The sequence below is a fragment of the Toxoplasma gondii genome, chromosome III, assembly GCF_000006565.2.
Source record: "Toxoplasma gondii ME49 chromosome III, whole genome shotgun sequence".
NCBI classification, from domain to species: Eukaryota; Apicomplexa; class Conoidasida; order Eucoccidiorida; family Sarcocystidae; genus Toxoplasma; species Toxoplasma gondii.
This window is the reverse complement of record NC_031470.1, coordinates 1861883-1883413: the sequence shown is the minus strand read 5'-3', so window position 1 is coordinate 1883413 and position 21531 is coordinate 1861883. Positions and strand designations below refer to the sequence as shown.

The window sequence follows — 21531 nt, the reverse complement described above, 5'->3', positions numbered from 1 at the left end:
CGTTGACGCCAGGTCCGCTGATAGGGCGAGCATGCGGAGAACTGGCCGACAGAGTGAGGGCAGCGTGTAGGTGCGATTTGCACCGCGAGCGACCTGGCGGCCGCCATTTCCTCGCGTCTCTCCTGAGATTGGATGCTACGTTACCTGAATCTTCTGTCCTGGCGCACCGGTAAGCAGAATTAAGTATTTTTGAGGCTCATGGTTTGAGTTTTCGAAGTTCACGTAATAGCATGCGTGGGGACCACATTAGTTGTTAAATGCCTTGCGTTAGGCGGTGGCATAACGCCTCGAGCCTTTCAGCACCAGTCGAGGTAGTCACTACGCGGTGCCCACGCACGAGACCGCGGTGGGCAAAACACAATAGAAAATGTAGCGGGGAGTGGAGATACCCATCACTAGCGAAGGACGCTGCAGCAAAATCCAAACTTCCTATTCAGTGTTATCGATTCGCGTCCCAGTTTTGTGTTATTTCCCAGCGTAGGTTGCACCGATAGAGAAGGGTGAGAGTTGGCCCGACTAGGCAGCGTGTTCAGGAGGTGTCTTGCTGGTGAGACATTGTTATCTATAGGCGTAGCCGGGGAGATGAAAATACTCATCTTCCTTTTGTCCGCACTCAGGAAGTGGCCAGTTCACATGAGCACACGTTTGGCAGATGATCTTGGCGGAGTCGCTACGAAGGAGGGGCTCCGATAATATTGCCGTCGAATTGCCTCGGTGGGTGGTTTCTGTATATTTTATGTACCCAGTATGGTGTAACCGTGGTTGACACAATGGTAGACATACCCTTACGAAAAGGAAAAAACAGTCTGTGACAAGGTCATGTATATAGGGGACAGCACATCAGTCTGTATGTTGAGGAGCTGGTGTGTGAAAACCGTCCGAGCAACGTTCTAATAGTAGATACGGATACCGAACGTAGGTACCATGTCGGTAGCATCACAGCACCCCAGTCGCGTGTACGTACACGGGACATTCAGACTGGCCGACGTGGCTCGAACTGGGGTAAGGAACCTCAACGGTGGGAATATGAATCGTTGAGTGCAAAAAACTGATGCCATCGAACGATAGCCGAGCATTTACAATGGGAAAGTCTAGGATACTAGTGGCGGTGGTTGCAATATGCTTTGCACACTTCAGCCTCGGTGTCACTTCGATGGTCGACCGGATGTACGTTCCTGATCCGGCAATCGCCCCTAGGGGCTTCCTTGACAAATACGACTTTAAGCTGCGGCAGTTCGCGAAGCTTTTTGGTATGATGGGCACAATTTTCGATGCAGAGACTCAAACGTTGTTTATAACAACACTTCAGCTAACAGTTCGACTGGAAGATTATTGAAGGAAGTTGTTGAGGACCTGGCTGCATACCCAGCGAAGAAATTCGGCGTTGACATAGATTCGGCGGCGTCAATGCGACAGCCAGTTTACTACCCCCCGCCGCAGGCTCCAGTTGTCAAAGGTAACCTGGTTGCTGTGTCAGGAGCTGCGCTACAGAGATAGACTGCTTCTCCAATTTCAGCCTACCGAAGCCCTCTCGAGGGGCTGTCCACGGGGTCACCGCAGGTATGGAGTTCCCTAAAACTCCTAGCATGTTCTTGCCTATGGTACATCCATCACAGCAAAGCTCAGTGATACTGACGGCATATTTATCGGCACTTTCCATTTTGGCACTAATACCCTTCTCCCTCTTCGCCGTTTTCGGTACGAGTGCCTCGGGTAAAGTCTTTGTTTCTGATTCCTGACCCCACCAGTTTTCAGGAGGTGCTCAGAACATGGTTGTATATACGTGGTGTGCCATAATCGGTATACAGTCTCGGCTCTCCTCTATTATCGGCTCAATACATGACGCTCCGCTCAGGATATGCTGTGGCTACTCTCACATTGACCCTACTCTTTGGTCTGGTTGCGCCTTGGATGCTGGTCATTCTCTCCATAGTACTGGGAGGTATAGGTTCAAGTATATATACTACTTGTACCGAGAGAGATATTTGCCATTTTTCAGCCATCGGAGCGTACACAAGCTACAAGAGACCCACCAAGGAATTGGTGTATGGGATCGCATTTTTCGCTTGCCTGGTAATTTTCCCTCAATGAGTTCCCCATTACTGGCGTTGCAAGGTCTCATCAGCTTGCAGGTGCCACGATGTACAGTCTTCTCGCGGGGTTTCCGTTCCCGCAAGTTAGCCCAGCATTCTGTGGTATGAACAATCGAATCCTGCTAAAACACTGTTATCTCACCAAATTGTTCTCCGTAGGATTGGCGGGTCTGATACTTGACACCGGTACGATCCTTCGAACGTAGCGGGACACCTGGGCGCCAACGGAGTTATTTCAGGTTTTGCCGGCAAGAACTATATGATTCTAAAACTCCTCTATCTGGCGTTTGTTGTCATAATTGCCGCTCTATTATTCTTATCTATTCCATCATACGTACTTGCGAAGGAGCCACAAACCACCGAAGAACGTGAATTCGCCGTGTATGGCTACATCCTGTGCTTGCAAGCCAATCGCTGCCTACCAAGTTATTCGTTAATTCAGGACATGCACCAGGTATATTGTCTGCTTTGTATGCGCATGGATTGTCTCCGGCGGCATCATGCAGGTACGTTCAACTGACGCGGAATTTGTCCTTTGACCACGTACGACAATTTCACTTCAGCTGCTGTACCTCGTGGGTGCCGCATTCAACCCGCTGGGTAAACCACTAACAGACTGTCAAACCCCTTCATCAATCACAAAGCTGATGCAGATCCTGCTTCTACGTTTTTCGTCCCGAGTCAGTTCCGGCTAAACACATGGGAGACTTACGTTGCTCTAGCCAGTAAGCCGAAGACAAGGCACTACGCATTCAGTCGGTGTACGATGATGAACTACTAGTCTGGTTTGGTATCACATACGCGTTCGTTCAATTGCGCAAGCAGTACGAACAAGGTACGACTAAGTTTCCACTACTAATTCGACATTAAACAAGTGTGCCTTCCCTTCAGATGCCAGATTTGATCCCCACCTGATCTCTCAAGAGGTGAAGGAACAGTGGAAACGAGTTACGTCCCAGTAGAGTCAAGAACTTCGTGCCTGTGAACCCCGTGTACACCGAAAGGGCATAGCCGGTGCCTTCAGCGGTACTCCTGCTCTCAGCAAACGGGTCTCTCTGACTGGATGCGTCAGGTCTTGTTTCGGATTAGACACAATGGACTTCTGACACATTCAGACTCTTGCTTAATCTTAAGCAGCCAGCTATTAGGCGACAAGCTTATCTTTACATCCCTTGCATGTAGTTACCAAACACAAATGCTACACAGTGGAGCGCCTGTGACACATACAAATTCCTGCTTTTAGACCAGTCTCTTCTTCAAGGCACTATGTAGCAACTTTCACACAAGTTTGGCTGTATTAAGCGGTCTGGACCGAAAATGGGGCTTGCTTAGGTATTCGCTGGCTACAAGCGGTGAGGTTGAGACGCTTCATTGTCCACACTGCATGTGGCCCAGTGCGAATTTCCTGTACGGTCTTCGTGGCTGCCGCTCTGAACGCAACTATATCCGCTATGAGGCCCGCCGGCCCAGTCGCTCTCACCCAGGATGTCTCAACACGGTAGTCGCCAGCTGATTGCGAGCATTATCCATCTACACGGGAACACAACCGTTGCACTATTGTTTTGCTCTCGGAATGCAGGATTCAGCAAAAACATGATCCACACTTTGCGCGCTTCACGGGTGTCTGACCGAGAAGGTGCGTCAAAAGTAATGCTTGTCTCTCTGCATCCTTCACGCTTTATCGGCTAACTACGACTACCTTGATTTCTGCGAAATGTGATGCATAGCAAGTTTTACATCGTTAACATTACATGTAAAGAAGGAGAATTTTAGCGTCCAACTTGTATCGGCTGTATGACTCGTTGTTGGTCGGCACTTGCCATGCGCACGTGACACACACTCACCGCATGCATAGTTACTGGCATCGGGACTGCTGATCGGTCCATTCTGTCTTTTTGAGTGCGGCAGCTCCCAAGGCGGCCGCGGATGCGTTGTTCCGACGACAACTCCGTTTCCGTCACGCATCTCGGATGCGTCTTGTGATATTCAGTGCACTATATACTGCATCATCTTTTTCGACAAAACTATATAATTTCCCTTTTTCGCGCAGAAGTGTCAAGGCACGGGTTCGTTGCATGCGCGCACTCACCGTATGCAGCATGGCAGATCGTGCTGCGCCTTATTCCAGTAAAGAGCACCCCTGTAGAGTAGAAATAGAGAAAGGTGTTGTCAACCCTCTCTTCCCAGCGTTTCTTGCTCGTGAATCTTGGGAGAGTGATGCTGACCCTAATGACTGTGGACACGATCCAGAAGACGTATTTAACAATGGCGACAACGTAACAGACTCCGGTTCGGGGTTCGCAAGTTGTGCAAGTGCTGGTGATCGCCATGATCCATGCCTGGAAGCTCTTTTCAGTGATACTCCATCTGCAGCGCTGTGCACCCTCATTGACACAGCCCCGCACTGTCTCTACTCAGGAGAGGTTCAAGACCGTCTGATTCGGAACTGTGTACAACCACAGCATTCCGACGCAGAAAGCGCCTCCGTCTGCGACCTACTTCTACGGCACTGCCGGTCGACCTCTGAGCACGATGTCCAAACAAGTGAACAGAGTGATGGTCCCGCGAGGATCCCCATGAGTCACTTTGCCGTATGGCAAGCACTACGCTGCTCCTGTCTTCAAGGAAAGAAACGTACTTTCGAGACTCTTTGCGCACTTGGCGTTGATGTTCAAGCAGCGGACGTGGCAGCGCAGCAGCAACAGAAAGGAAGCCTTGTGCACGCCGCGGCAGTGGGAGGTTCACAGTCGATCATTCAGAGGCTCCTCGACGACTATCATCTGAGCCCGGAAGGTCTCACAAGTAAGATCCGGTCAACGTAGCCGAAAGCGGCTTCCCAGACGTGCTGGCTTCGTGAGTAGCATTCCCTTTTTATGTGTCGTGAATGCGTTCAGCAAATTCAAATCACAATGAGCCTGTCCATCTTGCTGCGGCACACGGTCGTACTCATGCATTGCTGCAATTAATCAATCGAGGCGTATCCATTGACACACGAGACCGGCATGGTAGGACTCCGCTTTTCCATGCTGCTGTCAATGGGCATCTATCAACTGTGAAGGCCCTTGCTGAGTCTGGCGCTCGCATCCAGGTAAAAAAATTGATGCATTTGTAAATTGCTCATATCAGTTCTCGAACACCTGGTGGTCCATCGTATGTCTCTTCTCTAAAAATAATTCTGGTGGGTCAGTCATCAATGACAGCAGGCCTTAGTAGGTGCACTCGGTCATGTTCCTTAGTTGTCACCGTATCAGGAAAATTACTACAAAGGGGAGCTGAGCTTCCTTTCATATAACGCTCCAGAAGAACTGTGACTTCCCCCCGCAGTCGTTGCAGGCCTATCAAATGTCTCCATGCGACTGTGATGTCATTGCACAGGTGACCGACTACGACGGCATTTCACTCATCGAAGAAGTCACTAGGCGAGCTCGAATTAGAGACGGCCAAGGTCGGCAGGCGCTCGCAGAGTATCTGCAACATATGCTCCAGCAACGGAAGGAAGAGGACGGAGCTTGCTCCTAACATGAAAACCGAGACGGTGTTCAATGGTTATCGTAGGCGTGAACATCTGAATGGAAGCTCACCATCCTTGCGTAGCAAGATGGCTCCGCTGCATTCCTGCGCAAAACCGGTATATTATAGTGGTGTGGTGACGCAGACAAAAGAGTGGAAGGAGGGTAGCCACGCTGCCATGTCTGAAACATGTGTCGGTTCACGACGCAGAGACATCCGTCGCTTGTTAAAATGTATTGGCAAAAAGTGCTTTTGATAAAACGAGCCGCTCCACCCCAAACACGCCAGTGAAATGCGCATCCACAGGCGTAAGATGAAATTTGAACTTTCTTCCCTTCGAACCACATAGAGTTCGCGTGTTCGCATTATGAGATTGAGCAAAACGTTTAGTTCCGTGGGTAAGCGTATGACACGGATTCCTGATCATCTTTTCATATACTCAGCTTCAACGGGATTCATAGACGCGTACATCGCTGTCGCGCCTCCCACCCCATACATGCTTGGTGGAGGTAGCACTCCACTTGCCGCCTCCACATTGTGCCTCACGGGGGCTCCGCGATTTGCATCCGCCGAATCCAACATGAATGGGAGAGGTACTGGAGCACGGATGGAAGGAAGGCCCGGAAGAGGTGGAGGAATCACAGTCACACCAGGATCCTCCTGAGCTGCCGTCACATCATTATCATCAGGCTTTTTCTTTTTGTCGGACGGTTTCGCCCAAGCGACACGAAGCCTCACACCTTTGATCACTAGATTCGAATGCAGCTGCTTAACCGCCTCCTCTGCCGAACTTCGCTCGGCGTAACAGAGAAAAGCAAATTGTTGCCCCCTGTACATTTTGATAGAAAGCAGTTCTCCGAAGGCATAGAACGCGTCTCGTAGGTCTTGTTCGGTGACTCCTTTCGTAAGACCACCAACAAACACAGTGGTATTGGTCGTGTCCGCCGGTGGCGTTACGCTATCAGCGTTAGGCTTGCTGGCCGCCAGGCGCAAAATCTTCTCTGCAACTGGGTCATCTTGTCCACTATACCTGTAAAATGTGTATGCAAACATTACTGAGGGATTTGAAATGAAACGAAGCAACGAAGCGATGTTCTTGCAGCAACTGCTCTACCAAAGTGAATACGAATGATGCTTGAATAACCGAAACTTCGAAACGCACCTGTCCCGGAGGTTCTGGTTCGCAAGAGCTGGGTCATGGTGGACTTCCTGATGAAGGTACGGACATTCGTCGCCTCTTTTACACTCCCCTCTTTGCCAGAATGTGCAAACTCTTGGAGCGTTCCGGCGATAATATGGCTGAGTTCTGGCGATCGCTCGTAGTCTCCCTTCGTGGTCCTCTAGCTTTCCGTAAGGAAGTTGATCAGCAGCCTTTTCCAGCCGGTCGGCCATGTAATCGCGGTTTAGTGGATGGTCAGGTAGTTCTACCTTCGCTCCTTCCAGAAGCTTGTCCCGAACCTGAACGGGCAGACCGTACTGCAAATCAAATAAGCAAGTCTGACAGACATTTTTCAGCTTCGCACAAGTCTGACAGACGACCGTCGACTTGTAACGCGCCTTCGGGCCCGGTTTCCACCTGAACAAAAAAGAAATCGCAGTTGCATATGCTGAAGTTGGTCGGGCTGTTTCCGTGGCTGGGACGGCATATTCTTGCACCACTACCTGCATGCTGAGGGAGCACTTCCTGCGCAAGGGGTTTCTTTCCCGCTCAGTTGCCACTGACGAAACATCCGAACAGATCGCTCTTGGAACGGATTCCGACCATTACGCGCTTCAAAAACAAGTTTCACCAAAAGTTCTCCTGACGGACGATAGAAGCGCCGCCGTACATAGGCAGTTACCCATTTCCCAGAAGCCCAGTAAGGAACGGTCACACCGGTTCAATTCTTACCTGAAAGCCGTGTATGGTCTCGTACATATCCTGCATTCTTTGCCTTCCCTGTTTCTCTGCATACGAACATAGGGATTATCACCCAGGCATGTCTCGCAGAGAATCGGGAAATCTGATTGCTCCTGCGTCCGCCCCTTGAAGTCGTGCGCAATGCCGAAGCCGCTCTTCTCCAGCCCCGACATTGTGCTCACTGTCAACACCTCAATCACTAGCAGACAGCTTGACAATAAAGTGGAAAAACCCTTGTCTCTCCACACAAAAAAATGGGATGCAAACGTGAGAAATGAATTCGTGGCAACGTGGACGAGGTAAAACTGCCGCAGTAACTTCGCACGCCGCGGGATGGATCCTCAAAACCTTTCTCGTCAAAGTGATCCTATCTTCTGCATCCAGTTAACAATTTTACGACCCCTAATGCAATACTACGGATGGAATGAACAAGGAAGCTTTTTATGGCTGCCCTGTCAAGTGCCGTTTACCCTGATACGAATTTTTGTTCGGATGTTACGTGTATCGCATGCACTGTAGCTGCCCTCCAGACGGTTGCTGGTTTTGACAGTCGGTGCCGCATGTCGAGCCGCTGTGGTCTTCAATACTCACCTTGTCCAGATTGGAAGGTCAGTCGATGGCGAGTACCGTGTTGTCGCACGGTGTCCAAGCTCACCTTACTTGTCAGTTTTATGCCATCATTTTATTCGTGTGCTTTGGCCAAAATGAACGCTGAAGAATTGCGCGAAACGCCAAAGAAAGGCCGGAGAGGAGGTCCACGCCGGACGTCAGCTGACCGGGAGCATGGTAGCGGCAAATCACCACCATCTAGCAAGGGAGTTAGAAGCAAAACCAAGCACCATACAGCTCCGCTTAGACTCCCTCATTCAGCGCTGTGTAAAGGTTCATACCAGATTGCCAAGAAATGCACCACTGAAGGTCCATTCGATACCGCGTCATCGCCGGAGGTGCGGATGGCTGTCGCGCAGCCAAAGCGTATTTGCTCACTTCGAGACACCAGAGACGCGGCTGAACAATCCCGGGTGTTTTGTGGCCAGAACAGTCATCGCACTAATCCTTGTAATCGGTTCCAAGGATTAAGTGAGACCCTTCGACACAAGCTTAGCCTCGAGCGTCAGAAGACTCGTCACTTTGTCCTAGGCGGTGATGAGGGGCAAGCGCTCGGCACAGCCCTTGAGCCAATGCTACAAAGGTTCGACATGGCAGTTCAGGTGTGTGGACAAACAGCCTAGTGGCATGAAGTCATTGTGACATCAGTACACCGCTTCGGGAGCTGTGTGTCACTGCGAAGCCCCTGTGGGGCATTTTTGTGGTTTTGCGGTGGTGCAGTATGGCCCATGTTGTGGCCTCTCCAGATCGGAGCGTTGGTATCGAGCAGACGAATTAGGGATGAAACCGCCACTGGAGGTGAAGCAGGCGATACAGTTCACCCGCGGCGATGCGTCTATTTTCGATCAACGATTGTCCAGGTTTGGTGTCACAAATCTGGAGAAGCACAAGTAGCCCGTTCGTTCTGTCTCCTGTCGTCATCCTGGTACTTGCTGAGCGTCATCTTCTGAACAAAATCCAGCCTCTGTAGGTATCGGTATCTCTCGAGACGAAGAACCAATTATGCCTGTGTGAGAATCTGACGTGGTGTACCACGTCATCGCTTTCTGAAGAAGCCCCTCTGGTACCAATACTGTGCGGGAGAGTGAGAAGCCAATTGCAGTTTTTTTGCCGTTAGCTCTTGTGGCTTTTGATGAGAGGGTAAGAAACAATGTAAAGTCGAAGCTTGCTTTTGTTCTGTGTGGTAAGAGACTGTTGTCAAGTTGTTGTTCCAAGCAACAACTGCGAGCAGTTCCTGCAGGGGATTTTAGTGAACTGCTCACATCAGCAATCAGGGCCTATTAAGTAAGCATTTTGCCCCAGACGTGACTGAGTAACTTCTACACATAGATTGTAGCATTCCGATGCTGTGGCACATTTGTGTAGGGGGCTACGCAGAGATTCATGTTCATACTCTTTGGTGGCAGGCTTTCACACAGACACACGACAGTTGAGAAAGCGCGGTGTATCGACAGCGCCATTTTGTCACCAACATTTTCTTGCACAGTCCTCGAAGTTTTGTCCTTCTAAGGATAGACCTTCACTTTTTTTGAAGGACCGTTCATTCGTAAATGCATTCAGTGTTGTAACCGTGTGCCAAAATATACGCTTGTGCTTCTTATGTGCCCATGTTTTATATGAACATGGGAGAGAACTCGATGACGATTTGCCCTCACTCTTCAAGTGGGAACCCTTCACTGAGGAAGCCTTCTTTAACCGACATGTCTGGTTCTGGCGATGTGGTCGTAGTTTCGTTCTGCGATACAGATACGTCCAGTGCACGTTTCCATGGTCTATTTCCACGTGTGAACAAGGCAAAACTCATTGAAGAAGGCACAAATACGTTGTACACAGCTGTCGTACTGAACTTGAAGAACGAAGGCAGCTCCCTTCTAGAGGTGCTGCGTATTGATATAAAGTAAGTGGTTTCCTCTGGCGCTCTTTGGTCACAAAATGATCGTTTTCATTTCAGACAGTCGAGTTCCCAGGGTGGGTGCTTCTGGTGTGTGGCTAGTGCCCTGCCTCGGTTCACATTTTATGATACGGGCCTTATCAGATGAAGCCACAGAAACTGTCAATCCACCACGCAGCTTTACATTATACAACCCCAGCAAGGTAAAACTGAAAGCCAATGCGTTCTGCGACCTCTCGTGCATATTGGGAGTACAGTTCTCGGCTAGTGCGATAAGGCAGGAGAGGAAAGATTCTCGGTCAGTAATTCAGACAGGTCGCTTGACTTGCAGGAGGACTCAGGAATTGTTGTGCTGGCACAGAATATTTTCGCAGCTTCAGGTTGCAGCACGCATTCCGGAGTCTTCAGCTGTCGCCGAGAAGCTGAAATATCAGTCTTTCGTGCAGGTTGGAACTCAATTGATGAGGATGATACATGGACATAACCAATACACTGCCTCGATGCAACGCTTAGGAGGTTGATCCAGTTGATGAGAAAATTTGCTTTAAGGTGTGGCTTTTCCAGAAGACGAAGTCTTTCAGTGAATTCACAATCGAAAATCTTCAACAGGTGTATCTGAAACGATGGACTCCATATAGGGGTCATTGGGTCCCCACAGTGTAGAGTCTCGGAGTTTTGATGTGTCTCAAAACAGAAGCTCTAATGGCTTGGCACGTGTCCTTTGAACTTCTGAGAAGTCGCGATCTCTTGTGTTACTTCTTTTCCTCATCCGCTGACTTCTGTCAGCTTCAAGCCGAAAGCCATCGACCAGCGCTCGACCTTGCACCGTTTCGGCGGGAGATCGGTCATAGCGTAGTCGCATGCCAAATGCCACCCACCACCCGGTATGCATGTCTCCTTGGGTTGGGCGCGCGCTGCATGCCCCCCTTTCGGATAAGGATTTTTCATGGTATCCTTTATCCTCAAAACTCTGATTGACAAACCTTGCAAAAGCATTTTCCATCTTCCGTTTCGTCGGCGTCTCCGCAAGGGGGCACTGTCCACTGTGTGTGCATTCACTCCAGAGTTTATTTCCTGTGGGTTTCCAGGACGGAGTCGTCCAAGGGATCCAAGTCAACGCCTGCTTTGTGTGTCTTGACTCGAACACTACAGCGACACTGGAGCTGCAAAATGGCGCTTCCTCTCACTCGAGGACGCAAGGCAGCGTCTCCAGTAGTAAATATTGAGAAGAGTAACACCTGAATAAGCATGTTCGACGCCAGCTTTCGAGGCATAGTTCTTTGATCTAATAAGCATCTCTGCAACTCATATGTGGCGAGGAAGTTTGTGTTCAGAGATTGCGAATGCCCTTGTCATTTCGGCACCATGGGTCACAATGGGCCTAAGCCAAGGAGGGTACCGCCCGAACCCGCGTTCGAAACTTCGAACGGTCTCACGTGGGTGTTCGTTTCCAATGGTTACAGAGCCTTCAAGCTGAAGAGTCACGGAATCGTCCAAATGCCCATGTATATACCTTTGGGCTCCGGGCAGTATGGAAGGGTTTTCGAGGTACAGCCGGTGGAGGGTTCAGAGGTATCCGCTGCTGTTGGTATCGGGCGTCAATTCGCAGCCAAACTCCTCTTCCTTCCTGATTTTGAAGCAGAGGGTATAACGGCCGATGTTATTCGTGAAACCAACTTCTATAATGAATTCAGTATGTCAGAGTATGCTAACAACGAGTTTCCGAATTTCCCTTCCTTTTTCGGTTGCCGTTCGTGTCTTGAATTATCTCCGGAGTTTGCGGAAGGTTACCTTGGGGGCGTCCGGCATTGCGGCGTCCTTATCGTAGAGAAATGCCGATCTGATTTTGGACAGTACATTAAACGGCTTTGGGCGGAAAAGCGTATGACTATTTCTGCGTTGAAGTTCTACGTTTGGCAATTACTGAACGGTAAGCAGGGGAGGAAATATCGAGCTGTCGTACCACTTGTCACCTCAGCCGGGAAGATCTGTGTGGTATGCCAACCAGGACGTTCCTCTGTCGTTGCTGCCTTTCTCACGTGATTGATTTTGTCTTTAGTGCATTTTGCAGGAGTGGCCAAGTTACACAGCCAAAATGTCGTCCACCGTGACTTGAAGCCCGAAAATCTGCTTGTGGACACCGCAAAGGTTCAAGATGGAGATTACCTCTATGAGGAAGGAGTGTCCATTGTCAAAATCGCTGACTTCGGAATGGGGCGCAAAGTGCGCTGGGAGTTAAGTCAGCAGTGCGCAGGTATGTACAGCGTGTGCAAACGTGGTTTCCGCAGGCAATCACGATTTCTGATTCCTATGGCGGCACGGTGTTCCAGTGTTTATCCTGCTTGTTTGAAGGGTCCATCGCTCCCGTTAGCCTAGCCTACGAGAAGACGGCTGATGTGGAGAACAACTCGTCGCATCATGGAGCGAATAATCGAGGAGGTCGAGCGACGATTCCACCAGGATTCAGAATCAACGAGACGGGGTGCATGAGACAGACAGGGCACGTGATCACGCTGCCCTACCGTCCTCCGGATCTGCTGGTTGCAGACCCAAAACGATACAGCAGTGCCAAGAGCCTGGTGAGAAGATCCAGTGGACCTGAATATGCCTTACCGTTAGCAAAACAAGGCTTGCGAGAACTGTATTCCAACCCACCCCTCTTGTGCACCTTGTCACGGACCGTCGCTGTGTTGTTTGTGACCTTTTTTGCAGGTAGCCGACTACGGCCTTTGGTGTGATATGTGGTCGTTGGGTGTGATTATACTGGAGATGTGCCTTCCACAGCACGCTGTTAGACCGCCGTACCGGTGGCAATACGCATTTGTCACTCACGATGCACGAAAAGCGACTTACCAGATGGAGGTGATGATTCTGGAGAACATCTTCAAAATCATTGGCCGACCGTGTGCCGCGGACCTGGAGTTGATGACAAGGTAAATTTTCTCTCCTACGGACATGTGGTGATCTCCAATCTCGATTGCATCCTTGATTTCTGTTTACACATCCCAGCTGTGGTCTGTATGTGGACTATGCGTGCAGAGGTGCAGGGTGGCAGCGTGGCATTCTGACGAAGTTCCTTAGCTCCTTCCCCCAGTTGGATATGAACGTGAAAAAACTGTCGATCAATGACTTCATTTTGGAGCGTGGTGGCTTGCAACTGGACGAACTGGGACTGGACCTGATTGCACGGTAAGGCGACGAGGTAACACCTGAGGACTTTGGAGGTGTTTTTCTTGTTGCTCGACCACACATCTGGTTCAGTCTTTGCACTTTCTTTCTACCTGGTCGACTGTGAATTTTTCTTGGACGCCACGCGAGGGTTCTATTCGGCAAATTTTGTGGTGTGTGTACAGGCTGCTTCAAGTCTCTCCGACGAAGCGGCTAGCCGCGGAATGCGCCTTGGCCCATCCTTGGTTCCACGATTTGCCGTACCAACAGATGAATAGGCTCGGTCTTATCTCTCACCTTGCTGGTATGTGGCGTACAGAGCTCTTATGCTTCGTAGAGGGGCCCGGCGCATCGCGTGTCAGAAGAGTTCTCGTTGAAGCATAATAAGACTTGGCATTTGCTCCATCGTGTATCACATGTTCTGGGTCCCTTTTCTCAAGCAAATACGTTCGGGGGTTTGTTTTGTGGTAAGAGAAGCGTCTCCAAAGCCGCGAATATTCATGAGGTGGATGTGAAGATCCTGTTGCTCCACAAAGGAAAACTACATTTGAAACTAAATTCATTCTGCGTCAGAGAGCCTATATTGTAGTCGAGAGTATGGTTTACTTTGGGAATCATACTTGCAAATTCGCTTCTGATGTGACTGGGCATGTCCTCGTGTTCCAACGACACGCGATGCGATGCTGTGGCTTCAGAGCTGGCGTCACCAAATGTCCGAGGGGCACTGCCTAACTCTCTTCGGTTATGCATAGCCTGGTGGGAGTCGACGGGCCGTTCGGTGGCGCACACTCAATTCGCAATGCATGGAATGCTCCATCAAATGCTTCTGCGACAGGAACAGGAGCATTTGAAAACCCAGCAACAGTACATATGTGGACAGCTGCGTAGAGTGTGCTCACGGGACGGTCGAATCGCTGTCGAGCAGGGTACGCCGCAGAAAGCTCACCCAAAGAAGGCCAAGACCGGAAGCGAAAAAGATTCAACGTCTCCAGCATCTGACCAGCGACAGAAATCTTCCCTCACGCGGATCCAGTCGGTGGAAGCTCAACGCGCCGGTGCGCGAAGGGATCCAGCTACGACGGGGAACTCTTTTGACAGCTGCATGCAGGGACCCCACTCTGGTGGCTTCCCTTTCGAGAAACCTAGCGGCTCATTCCATGGATCCCAACACATCGTTCATGCCCTCCATCAACAGCAGCAGAGGACTATCCATCCGACAGGCGTGGAGAGTGATGACGAGGTCATCCGCAGTAGGTGTTCCTCGGAGTATGAGACCTAGCTGTTTGCCGCATAGAGGCAGGTATTTCTCGTGGAGTGACGCGAGCAAACACAGTGTTGGAGCAACACTTCCATAGACATTTTGTGTGCGGGTGTATAGACGACAGGTGAGGCAAACTCCCTCTGATCGCAGAGGGATCAACATCACTCGCGAAGCTTAGGAGGCGTCCTCCCGGCTAGCACACGCAGCATGACAGGACAATCCCAAGTATCGTGTCTGTGAAGCTTTGAGGGCGTGTCGGTGATGTGTTGGGTACCCACCAATTTTGTGTTAACATGATGCGTTTTCTCCCCGTTATTTCTGCTTTTCAGGTCCCCTTCGGCGGCGAAGCCACCCACTGAAAGCCGCATGCAGTTCAACATCTACACTTCCCCTTCCATTGTATTCCACGTACGGCTCTCGAGGTGCGCAGTCGGCAGTTGGCCATGGAAAAAGTTCCCGGTGTCGGTCAAACGACAATTCGACGCTGCAGGTGGGGCCAGGCACCGCAAAAGCGACGAAACAGGAGTTAAATCAGGACGCAAAGGAGCAAGAGAATGTCACGTCGGACGTAAACTTTGTGCAAGAGGAAGACCGACGTACGAAGGAACGAGACTGTGAAGGCGACCCGTCTCAGCTCCCGCATACAGGGAAACTCGTGCGCGATGCCAAGCGCCTACGGCCGAGTCACGACCAACAGTGTACTGCTCGACAAAACCTTCCGAAGAATTTTTGAATGAACGACTGATTGCGTTCCAGCTTTCTGATGCGTGGCAGCAGAGGCCGCACGAAAAAGTGTACTTTCACACTCCCTGCCGCCTCCATATGAACATGTGCGCAGCTGCTGTCTTCTAGTGTACGCACTCGCAAGTGTTAACAACGGAGAGTACTTCAGTGCTCTTGAAGCAGGGAGCTGAGAACGAAACTCGATCTAACCCGAACTGTATCTATGCGAACGTACTTTGTGCAGCCCCTGTCCTCGGCGTGGCGTCTGTGTGCGGCGCCACTTGCCACACTTCAGAGCTCCGAGCCAGCTGGAGCTCATGAGAAGGCGGCCTGTACATCCCGTTCTTAACGTGCGAGGTGGACCCCCCGCGCCTTAAGAAAATACGCCCTCATCTGTTAACAGGAGTGAAGTATGTGCTTTTCGATCAGGGAACCGTGCCCTGCTGGAGTACGTGCCCGGTATCTTACGTGTCATTCGCGAGGTGTCTTCTCCCGATAACGAAGTGGGAAATTTCGGCGGTGTCACAGTTCCTACATGCCTCTGCACTGAAAGTCTACTAAAATGTGACTGTGGATACGAAGGATGTCTACGGTGTGTTGGTAGAGGGACAGGGCGAGGTAGTATAAATCAAGGCTGGCCAGGAGCACAGCGAGAATTCAGAACAGCTCGCCTTCAAAGTACGGGTGAATTACAGATGTTGACTATTTGCAGCGCCGGGACACAAGAGGAAATGCTGTGGTGCATATACCTGTTTTTTCTGTTACCGGGTAGCGTTCTTCTTCTGTGCCTCCTGTGTCGCACCAAAGAGTTTTCTGGGTCCCCAGGAGGATGTACGTGTTAGCCTTTAGGTGGCAAGAAGTGCTCGCTGATACAGCTGGAGGACTGATGCCCGACTGCGGTAAACGCGTCTCAGTTTGCCTTACGCACGTTCTTCGACTACGCTTTGATTTGTTCTATTGATTTTTCGAGCGTTTAAAGAGTCTACCATTCTGCAGTAGGACAAGCGCCTTGCACTTTTTTCTTGCCCAAAGGGCGGAGAATGCCGAATGTATCGATGTCTGTGGTCACATCACATGTAGTTACCGCTTCTGGTTCAACATTTTCTGGTAAATCAGAGCTAAGCTCTCGACCACATGACGTAACCGGTGTCTTGATGCACGCAGAACCTGCACTGATGGCGAGTGTTGTGGGGGCTGAAAGAGGGGAATTCGGCGATAACCCACCTCTCACCGTCGTAGGTTTCACTCTCGGAGTCTGTTGCGGAGCATTAGCTGTGTACACCGGCATGCGCCGTGTGTAACATTCTTCTCCTCTATTGCCTAGGAGTTTACCATTCGTCTCGTACGTCAAACAGCCTGCAACAGGGCATGAACCAGCGGTTGACGGGACACTCCGAAAAGGGCAATCAAAATCTTAGGTAAATACGCTGGCTAGCAAATTTCAATAACGAAGCGGATTCAGGTTACGGGTCTCAAATTGCCTGTCCGAGTTGATCAAGCTAAGTTAACAGGGGCATGAACGACTGCTGGAGAGGAAATGCTCAGCACCGAGCTAAGTACCTATACGTACGTCACTTGCTGGACACTTCTGTGTTTCAACAGCAGATTGCTGAAGTATCTGGCATACAAGAGAAAGTACTATTTCGGTTAATGCCTTCAGACCAGCTCCTCAAAGGATATAAGGGTACGAGGTGCAGCTATTATGTAGTGTTCATGATCAGTGCTCCTGTGAACGTGGGGAGACGATATCAGAGAAGATGTGTCGTGGCCACAACTCGCAGAATGTGATTCACCTGGTGGTTGTGGATAGGAAGCACCAGACGTTTGCACACCATCTGTTGGAGTTCCCACTCCTGAACTGCCGAGGTCGGGGGACGGACCAGTCACTGTGACGCCTGTATGCGGCATTGTTCGGGAACTGGAGGATCTGGGCTCTGCTTGCGACAACGTGAGAAAGGTTCTGAGCAATATTCTTCGGGCGGAGAAACCGACTACTCTTCGAAGCGCCATTACAGCTACCACACGACTGAATCGGACGGCCCATTCCGAGACAACTTGGAGCGACGAGTAGAAACCGCTTATGTGCTCCTCAAACTGTAGCAAGCATACACAAACATTTATCGTAGTTACGGCAGAGATAACCACACACGAAAGGGCCCAGCCACAGCAATGCCTGCTCGTCGCGAGTAACAAATTCGTATCAGCAAGTGAATCTCTACAATCTTCATTGATTTCAAAGGGTGGAGGAAATGAGGTAAATAAACTATGCATATACATGCATGCATAAATGCGTGTTTCGGTATGGGAAGCCACGGTTGAAGCGAAGGTGCTTTGGCGGCACGTTGACCCTTATGGGTGTCAGATGCACAGCAGTTACTTCGTGCCTACTGGGTTGTTGAGATCTATATCAATGGGGGTACTGTTTTCCAACAGATCTCGTTCCGCGTGGTCTCTCAAAGGGAGTGACGCTGATCCTGGTCCATCAGCGCACGATCTGGCAGCGTCATTACGCGACCCCGAGAAACCTCCACATCCTAAATCGTACCTGACAGTGTTGACTCCAAGTTTTGAGTCTGTCCCAGGCGTCTCCTACGCCTGCTTCTCGGATGGCATGAAGCAAACATCGCGACAGGAGGCGTGCTCCAACACTTTTTACTGATGTCGCAACAGACACTGTCCGTGGGTCACGGTGTCCAATTCGGCCTGAGTCTGATGAGTGACATCCCGCAACTGCCGTCGTCTTATCTTCGTTTCGAACCAGAATGCGTTGGGATGCAGAGTGCTGTGACAAAAGGAATGCCTGGTGGCTTCCCATTTCCACCGGCGCTTCGAGACGTACTTCGGGACGGCCGTTCCCCGTGTGAGGCAAGGACTTGACGATTGAGAAAGACGTGTCTGTCACCACGGAGAAATTCCGACCACCGGAGCATGGACGAGAGCCAGCACTTTTCCAATGCCTGATCACGCTGATCAGACGTCTTCTAATAATCTTGTGAATTGCCCAGCCAAAACGCAAAGCAGCAGCCTCGTGAACTACGTCTGTGACCATGTCCATTTGAACCACGATGCTCTTTTGTTTTGTCGCTGAACACGCCCTGTCATCTTCGCCAAGTCGCCTGCTCGGCGTTCTCTGTTTCAGGGGTAGTGCGCTAGCCTTCGAAGAACGCAGTGTTGCCTGGCATTGAGCCTTTGTTTCATTCTGTGTTGGTATATAGCATTGCGTAGGAAACGTCATAGGTGAAGGAGCATTTCTTTTTTCACTGTATGACTCCTCCGCTCTTCGCGCCAAATCTGTTCGTTCTCCATTCTGCCCCCAATCCGGCGACATTTTCAGCTGTAACGCCTGTGCTTTCCTGTGGGCTGAGTCGGATTTGTCACGTGAAACTTGTGAAGTTCCGTCAGTTGATTCCTGTAGGAGCCACAGTTGCCGACTGCCCAATGCACAAACTCGCCTCGAATTTTCGAATCGCTTTTCCCTCCTCCACTTCGACCCAGACGTCGGTTCCTGCTCTAACCAAGGCCCGTCTCTCGAATTTTGCCTCTTTTCAATCTGGGAGATTTCCCAATCCCAGATTGCTTCTGCAACTCGTGCAGCGGGGTTGCCACGTCGAGCTCGGTCGGCCCGCATGCTCCGTTTTGTCAGCCTTGACGTCTGTAGAGCATCTCTGATTCGCAATAGCGGCTCGGTTCTTTCATTCACTTTTTCGCTCCAGAAAGTACCTGCTTCCTGCTTGCCGAAAGGCTCATCAGGTGTGGTATCAGACTCCCAGGAAGTCGACGATTTACTCCGCGCCCGGGTCTGCCTAGTTCTTGCCCTTATGGCGCTTTCCTCGTCGGTTTTTCTTTTTCCCCTTGAGGAGACTGGGCTGTCAGTGCTACCATCTGTGCTTGTTTCACTTTGAAGCCCATCTGACAGGACCTTCTCAGCCTTCTGTCTGATAGATCCCGCGTAACCGGGTGTCTTCTCACGAGTGAGTCTTAGCATCTTTTTGTCTCTGTTCTGAATGATGATTGGAATCACTGGTGATGCACGACCCCCTGGGGAGGAAATCCGATTGTGCCATCTGAAGGTGAGCATCCTGTCGAGTATCGACCCTCGTCTGTTCCAAGAAAAGGCGCGCGGACTATCTGGACGGTTTCTGACGAAAAACGCGACCAAAGCGTCCGCTGGAGACGACACATCACTTCTATGCGCCAAGAATCAATGAAAATTGTACTTTTTTGTCCTTCCTTTGGTGATATTTTGTTGCAAGTTTCAAACTGACCATTTTTGCCCCACACAAGCAAGGAGCAACAGTATACAAAGCTGCATGCCAACTCAATCAATATTTCCTCATGAAATTGCAACCCCAGCCTAGAGTCTATTTGAGACGCCGATCATAATACGACAAAATCCCTCGCCTCCTGTCAGGAGCGCGTCTACCATGTCAGAAATTTGTACAGCGGGCTTGCAGAGGAGGTCACTCGTTCACACGAGTGGCACTTCAGAGCTACAGACCCTGCTGCTGTAGCGAACATCACGGGTTGTTGGCCGATACTTTAGATCGAAGTAGAAAAAGAAGCTCCCGCCAGTCACAAACTACATCGAGCAATGACTAAGAAGCGAAGAAGGAGTCTGCTACATGCGATAGCGCCAGAATTACAAATCAATTAGCGCTGTTAGTCAACCGTCTGGTCGGGACTGATATTGTTGGGTATTGCTCAGGGCCTGTCCAGCAGTGGGAAATTAGTGGAACCTGGGCCAATAATCCTTCTACAGTCGACATTACACTATAATTTCGGAATCGTCATTCAGTCGATAAGTGCTTTTTCTCCATTATGCATCAGCGTCAGAATGCCGATACCGTATCGTGAACGAGGCCCCGCACTGACCGAGCGCAACCTCCGAGTCGAAGTTCATCAGAAGTGGCGACTGAACGCCTGCCTTGAAGTCACTGCCGGCAGGTACAAACGCCTCAGCTTAACCCCCCCTGTCGGATACGCTTGTTTGACACTTCCCTACGGTCGTAAATCTGCTGGCTTTGCGGCGTTCAACTAGTCACATTATCTTGGGATTGGTCCGCTAAGGCGGGCGGACTTGTGATGGAGTCTTCTGTAGACCACTGAAGACTTTTGAGAGCGTAGCTGCATATACCAGAAACGTTCACCTTTCGGCCTGTGCTGCATGATGTAGTAGTAGCGTGAAAAATACGAAGCGACCATGTATCCGAGCCGTGCGCGCCCTCAGACAGCCACAGGAGTCGTCGTATGGAAACACGATGGCCCTAAAGTCGTTCAGCATCCCTCCTCCATCACCAATCCTCCACCAGCGCTATGATGTCGCACCGCCAGCATAGGACAGTGTTGCATGTGAAGGCAGTCTCTTCTGTCACCTTTCGATGTATATATGCCCGACACCAGGGTCGTGATATCTGCTGCATGTATGTCAGAAACTCCAAAGCGTTTGAAAAACCTTGCTTGCGCGCAGCTGGAGGGGGACAAACCAAGTAGAGCCATTGTCTCTTGTTCTTGTTGATCTCTTTTCCAGCTTACCGGATCGCGACTAAGTTAAGCCATTTACTGACTGCACACATTGTGTCCGACGCAAACTTGTAATGCATGCTCCTGTTCATTTTCTAACAAAAATTCTAGGCTCAAGCCGATCTACTAGAAGAGGATATGTATGGGCAGCTGCTGGGCTCGCTGCGGATGTAGGGTCTTTGAAGAGTGGCACTACCATTTTAAAAGTACACTGTATCCACGAAAACAGTTGATTCTCTCTAGCCTGAGCATGTATACAACTTGGCATTCCAGATAATACATAATCCCTCCAGAATCAGTATCACCTGCAAGTAAATTCCCGGCGACACCAAGAAGGCAGCTCCGATTCCGGAACGCGTCTGCGTTGGTGTTGCCTGCGGGATTTCTCCAGTTGTTGTAACTTGAGGCGCCATGTTCCGATTTCTCCAATTATTTGATAGCAAAACTACAAAACGTAAACTACCGGTGGAATGCACGCTGCAGTGTCACGTCTGGCTCCTCTCTCTCTCTCTCTCTCGGCAGCACTAGCTTTCTGCCTTTTCTCAACATGGCACGATGTAGTGGGACGCAGCCGCCCCTCTTTGTCGTGTTGACGTTAATTGGCGGCGACTTTGCGAAAGCGACCAACGCCAGCTCCTGCGACAGACAGGCAAGGGTCAGCGCGTCAGCACCACTGATTCGAGAGAGAGCTACGGAGATCTGCTTGCAGTTCTGTGGGGCATGAAGTCGGCAGGTGGCTCATGCCAGCGTGGGAGTGAAAGGGAAATTTGGTAGGATTAACGCAATAGGTTCCTTTTTCTTTTGTTTTCTTTGATCGATCTTCCGGTCTTTTTCTGCGTTAATCCTGCTGTTCACC

General features: G+C 50.4%; 8 protein-coding genes across 8 annotated transcripts; 6 read left to right on the top strand and 2 right to left on the bottom strand.

The window, feature by feature from the left end:
* Nucleotides 1-169: 169 nt before the first annotated feature.
* Nucleotides 170-1497, top strand: TGME49_254680 (hypothetical protein; the record flags this gene model as incomplete). The annotated part of the gene is made up of 2 exons (XM_002369481.2): nt 170-1250; nt 1310-1497. Exons 1-2 carry the CDS (start codon nt 1052-1054, stop codon nt 1495-1497), a joined length of 387 nt encoding a protein of 128 aa, XP_002369522.1. The 5' UTR covers nt 170-1051.
* Nucleotides 1498-2255: 758 nt separating this feature from the next.
* TGME49_254670 (hypothetical protein) lies at nt 2256-3444 on the top strand. Its single transcript, XM_018781074.1, has 7 exons — nt 2256-2279; nt 2333-2474; nt 2536-2599; nt 2657-2693; nt 2747-2818; nt 2875-2928; nt 2985-3444. Exons 2-7 carry the CDS (start codon nt 2353-2355, stop codon nt 3053-3055), a joined length of 420 nt encoding a protein of 139 aa, XP_018638117.1. The 5' UTR covers nt 2256-2279; nt 2333-2352; the 3' UTR covers nt 3056-3444.
* Nucleotides 3445-3578: 134 nt separating this feature from the next.
* On the top strand, nt 3579-6020 carry TGME49_254660 (ankyrin repeat-containing protein; the record flags this gene model as incomplete). The annotated part of the gene is made up of 4 exons (XM_018781073.1): nt 3579-3729; nt 4512-4895; nt 4988-5181; nt 5469-6020. The coding sequence occupies 4 exons, from the start codon at nt 3579-3581 to the stop codon at nt 5610-5612; spliced, it is 873 nt and encodes a 290-aa protein (XP_018638118.1). The 3' UTR covers nt 5613-6020.
* On the bottom strand, nt 5894-9235 carry TGME49_254650 (zinc finger protein). The gene is made up of 3 exons (XM_002369477.1): nt 7495-9235; nt 6766-7179; nt 5894-6633 (listed from the first exon to the last, which is right to left on the bottom strand). Exons 1-3 carry the CDS (start codon nt 7674-7676, stop codon nt 6027-6029), a joined length of 1203 nt encoding a protein of 400 aa, XP_002369518.1. The 5' UTR covers nt 7677-9235; the 3' UTR covers nt 5894-6026.
* Nucleotides 7547-9596, top strand: TGME49_254640 (hypothetical protein). Its single transcript, XM_002369478.2, has 2 exons — nt 7547-8714; nt 8833-9596. Exons 1-2 carry the CDS (start codon nt 7947-7949, stop codon nt 9004-9006), a joined length of 942 nt encoding a protein of 313 aa, XP_002369519.1. The 5' UTR covers nt 7547-7946; the 3' UTR covers nt 9007-9596.
* Nucleotides 9597-9619: 23 nt separating this feature from the next.
* Nucleotides 9620-10714, top strand: TGME49_254635 (hypothetical protein). The gene is made up of 6 exons (XM_018781072.1): nt 9620-10009; nt 10064-10080; nt 10148-10206; nt 10261-10301; nt 10365-10552; nt 10613-10714. Exons 1-5 carry the CDS (start codon nt 9720-9722, stop codon nt 10522-10524), a joined length of 567 nt encoding a protein of 188 aa, XP_018638119.1. The 5' UTR covers nt 9620-9719; the 3' UTR covers nt 10525-10552; nt 10613-10714.
* Nucleotides 10715-10830: 116 nt separating this feature from the next.
* TGME49_254630 (CMGC kinase) lies at nt 10831-16242 on the top strand. The gene is made up of 8 exons (XM_018781071.1): nt 10831-11933; nt 12075-12257; nt 12356-12582; nt 12716-12936; nt 13043-13192; nt 13357-13475; nt 13867-14421; nt 14762-16242. Exons 1-8 carry the CDS (start codon nt 11369-11371, stop codon nt 15163-15165), a joined length of 2424 nt encoding a protein of 807 aa, XP_018638120.1. The 5' UTR covers nt 10831-11368; the 3' UTR covers nt 15166-16242.
* Nucleotides 15980-18693, bottom strand: TGME49_254625 (hypothetical protein). Its single transcript, XM_018781070.1, has 4 exons — nt 17701-18693; nt 16949-17249; nt 16387-16511; nt 15980-16322 (listed from the first exon to the last, which is right to left on the bottom strand). Exons 1-4 carry the CDS (start codon nt 18481-18483, stop codon nt 16236-16238), a joined length of 1296 nt encoding a protein of 431 aa, XP_018638121.1. The 5' UTR covers nt 18484-18693; the 3' UTR covers nt 15980-16235.
* Between the last annotated feature and the right edge of the window lie 2838 nt (nt 18694-21531).

What these genes read in the sequence shown, in the direction of transcription:
- TGME49_254670 (XM_018781074.1), top strand. Translation starts at nt 2,353, where the DNA reads ATGATTCTAAAACTCCTCTATCTGGCGTTTGTTGTCATAATTGCCGCT. An exon ending in TGCCGCATTCAACCCGCTGG is followed by an intron (nt 2,694 to 2,746) that starts GTAAACCACTAA and finishes AAGCTGATGCAG; the next exon opens with ATCCTGCTTCTACGTTTTTC. An exon ending in GCGCAAGCAGTACGAACAAG is followed by an intron (nt 2,929 to 2,984) that starts GTACGACTAAGT and finishes CCTTCCCTTCAG; the next exon opens with ATGCCAGATTTGATCCCCAC.
- TGME49_254650 (XM_002369477.1), bottom strand. Translation starts at nt 7,676, where the DNA reads ATGTCGGGGCTGGAGAAGAGCGGCTTCGGCATTGCGCACGACTTCAAG. An exon ending in AGACCATACACGGCTTTCAG is followed by an intron (nt 7,180 to 7,494) that starts GTAAGAATTGAA and finishes TTTTTTGTTCAG; the next exon opens with GTGGAAACCGGGCCCGAAGG. An exon ending in AACCAGAACCTCCGGGACAG is followed by an intron (nt 6,634 to 6,765) that starts GTGCGTTTCGAA and finishes CACATTTTACAG; the next exon opens with GTATAGTGGACAAGATGACC.
- TGME49_254640 (XM_002369478.2), top strand. Translation starts at nt 7,947, where the DNA reads ATGGCTGCCCTGTCAAGTGCCGTTTACCCTGATACGAATTTTTGTTCG. An exon ending in GGTTCGACATGGCAGTTCAG is followed by an intron (nt 8,715 to 8,832) that starts GTGTGTGGACAA and finishes GCGGTGGTGCAG; the next exon opens with TATGGCCCATGTTGTGGCCT.
- TGME49_254635 (XM_018781072.1), top strand. Translation starts at nt 9,720, where the DNA reads ATGTTTTATATGAACATGGGAGAGAACTCGATGACGATTTGCCCTCAC. An exon ending in CATTATACAACCCCAGCAAG is followed by an intron (nt 10,207 to 10,260) that starts GTAAAACTGAAA and finishes TTGGGAGTACAG; the next exon opens with TTCTCGGCTAGTGCGATAAG. An exon ending in CAGGAGAGGAAAGATTCTCG is followed by an intron (nt 10,302 to 10,364) that starts GTCAGTAATTCA and finishes GTGCTGGCACAG; the next exon opens with AATATTTTCGCAGCTTCAGG.
- TGME49_254630 (XM_018781071.1), top strand. Translation starts at nt 11,369, where the DNA reads ATGGGTCACAATGGGCCTAAGCCAAGGAGGGTACCGCCCGAACCCGCG. An exon ending in CGTTTGGCAATTACTGAACG is followed by an intron (nt 11,934 to 12,074) that starts GTAAGCAGGGGA and finishes TGCATTTTGCAG; the next exon opens with GAGTGGCCAAGTTACACAGC. An exon ending in GGACTGGACCTGATTGCACG is followed by an intron (nt 13,193 to 13,356) that starts GTAAGGCGACGA and finishes GTGTGTGTACAG; the next exon opens with GCTGCTTCAAGTCTCTCCGA.
- TGME49_254625 (XM_018781070.1), bottom strand. Translation starts at nt 18,483, where the DNA reads ATGTCGCCGGATTGGGGGCAGAATGGAGAACGAACAGATTTGGCGCGA. An exon ending in TTCCTATCCACAACCACCAG is followed by an intron (nt 16,512 to 16,948) that starts GTGAATCACATT and finishes GCCCTGTTGCAG; the next exon opens with GCTGTTTGACGTACGAGACG. An exon ending in CGAGAGTGAAACCTACGACG is followed by an intron (nt 16,323 to 16,386) that starts GTGAGAGGTGGG and finishes CCATCAGTGCAG; the next exon opens with GTTCTGCGTGCATCAAGACA.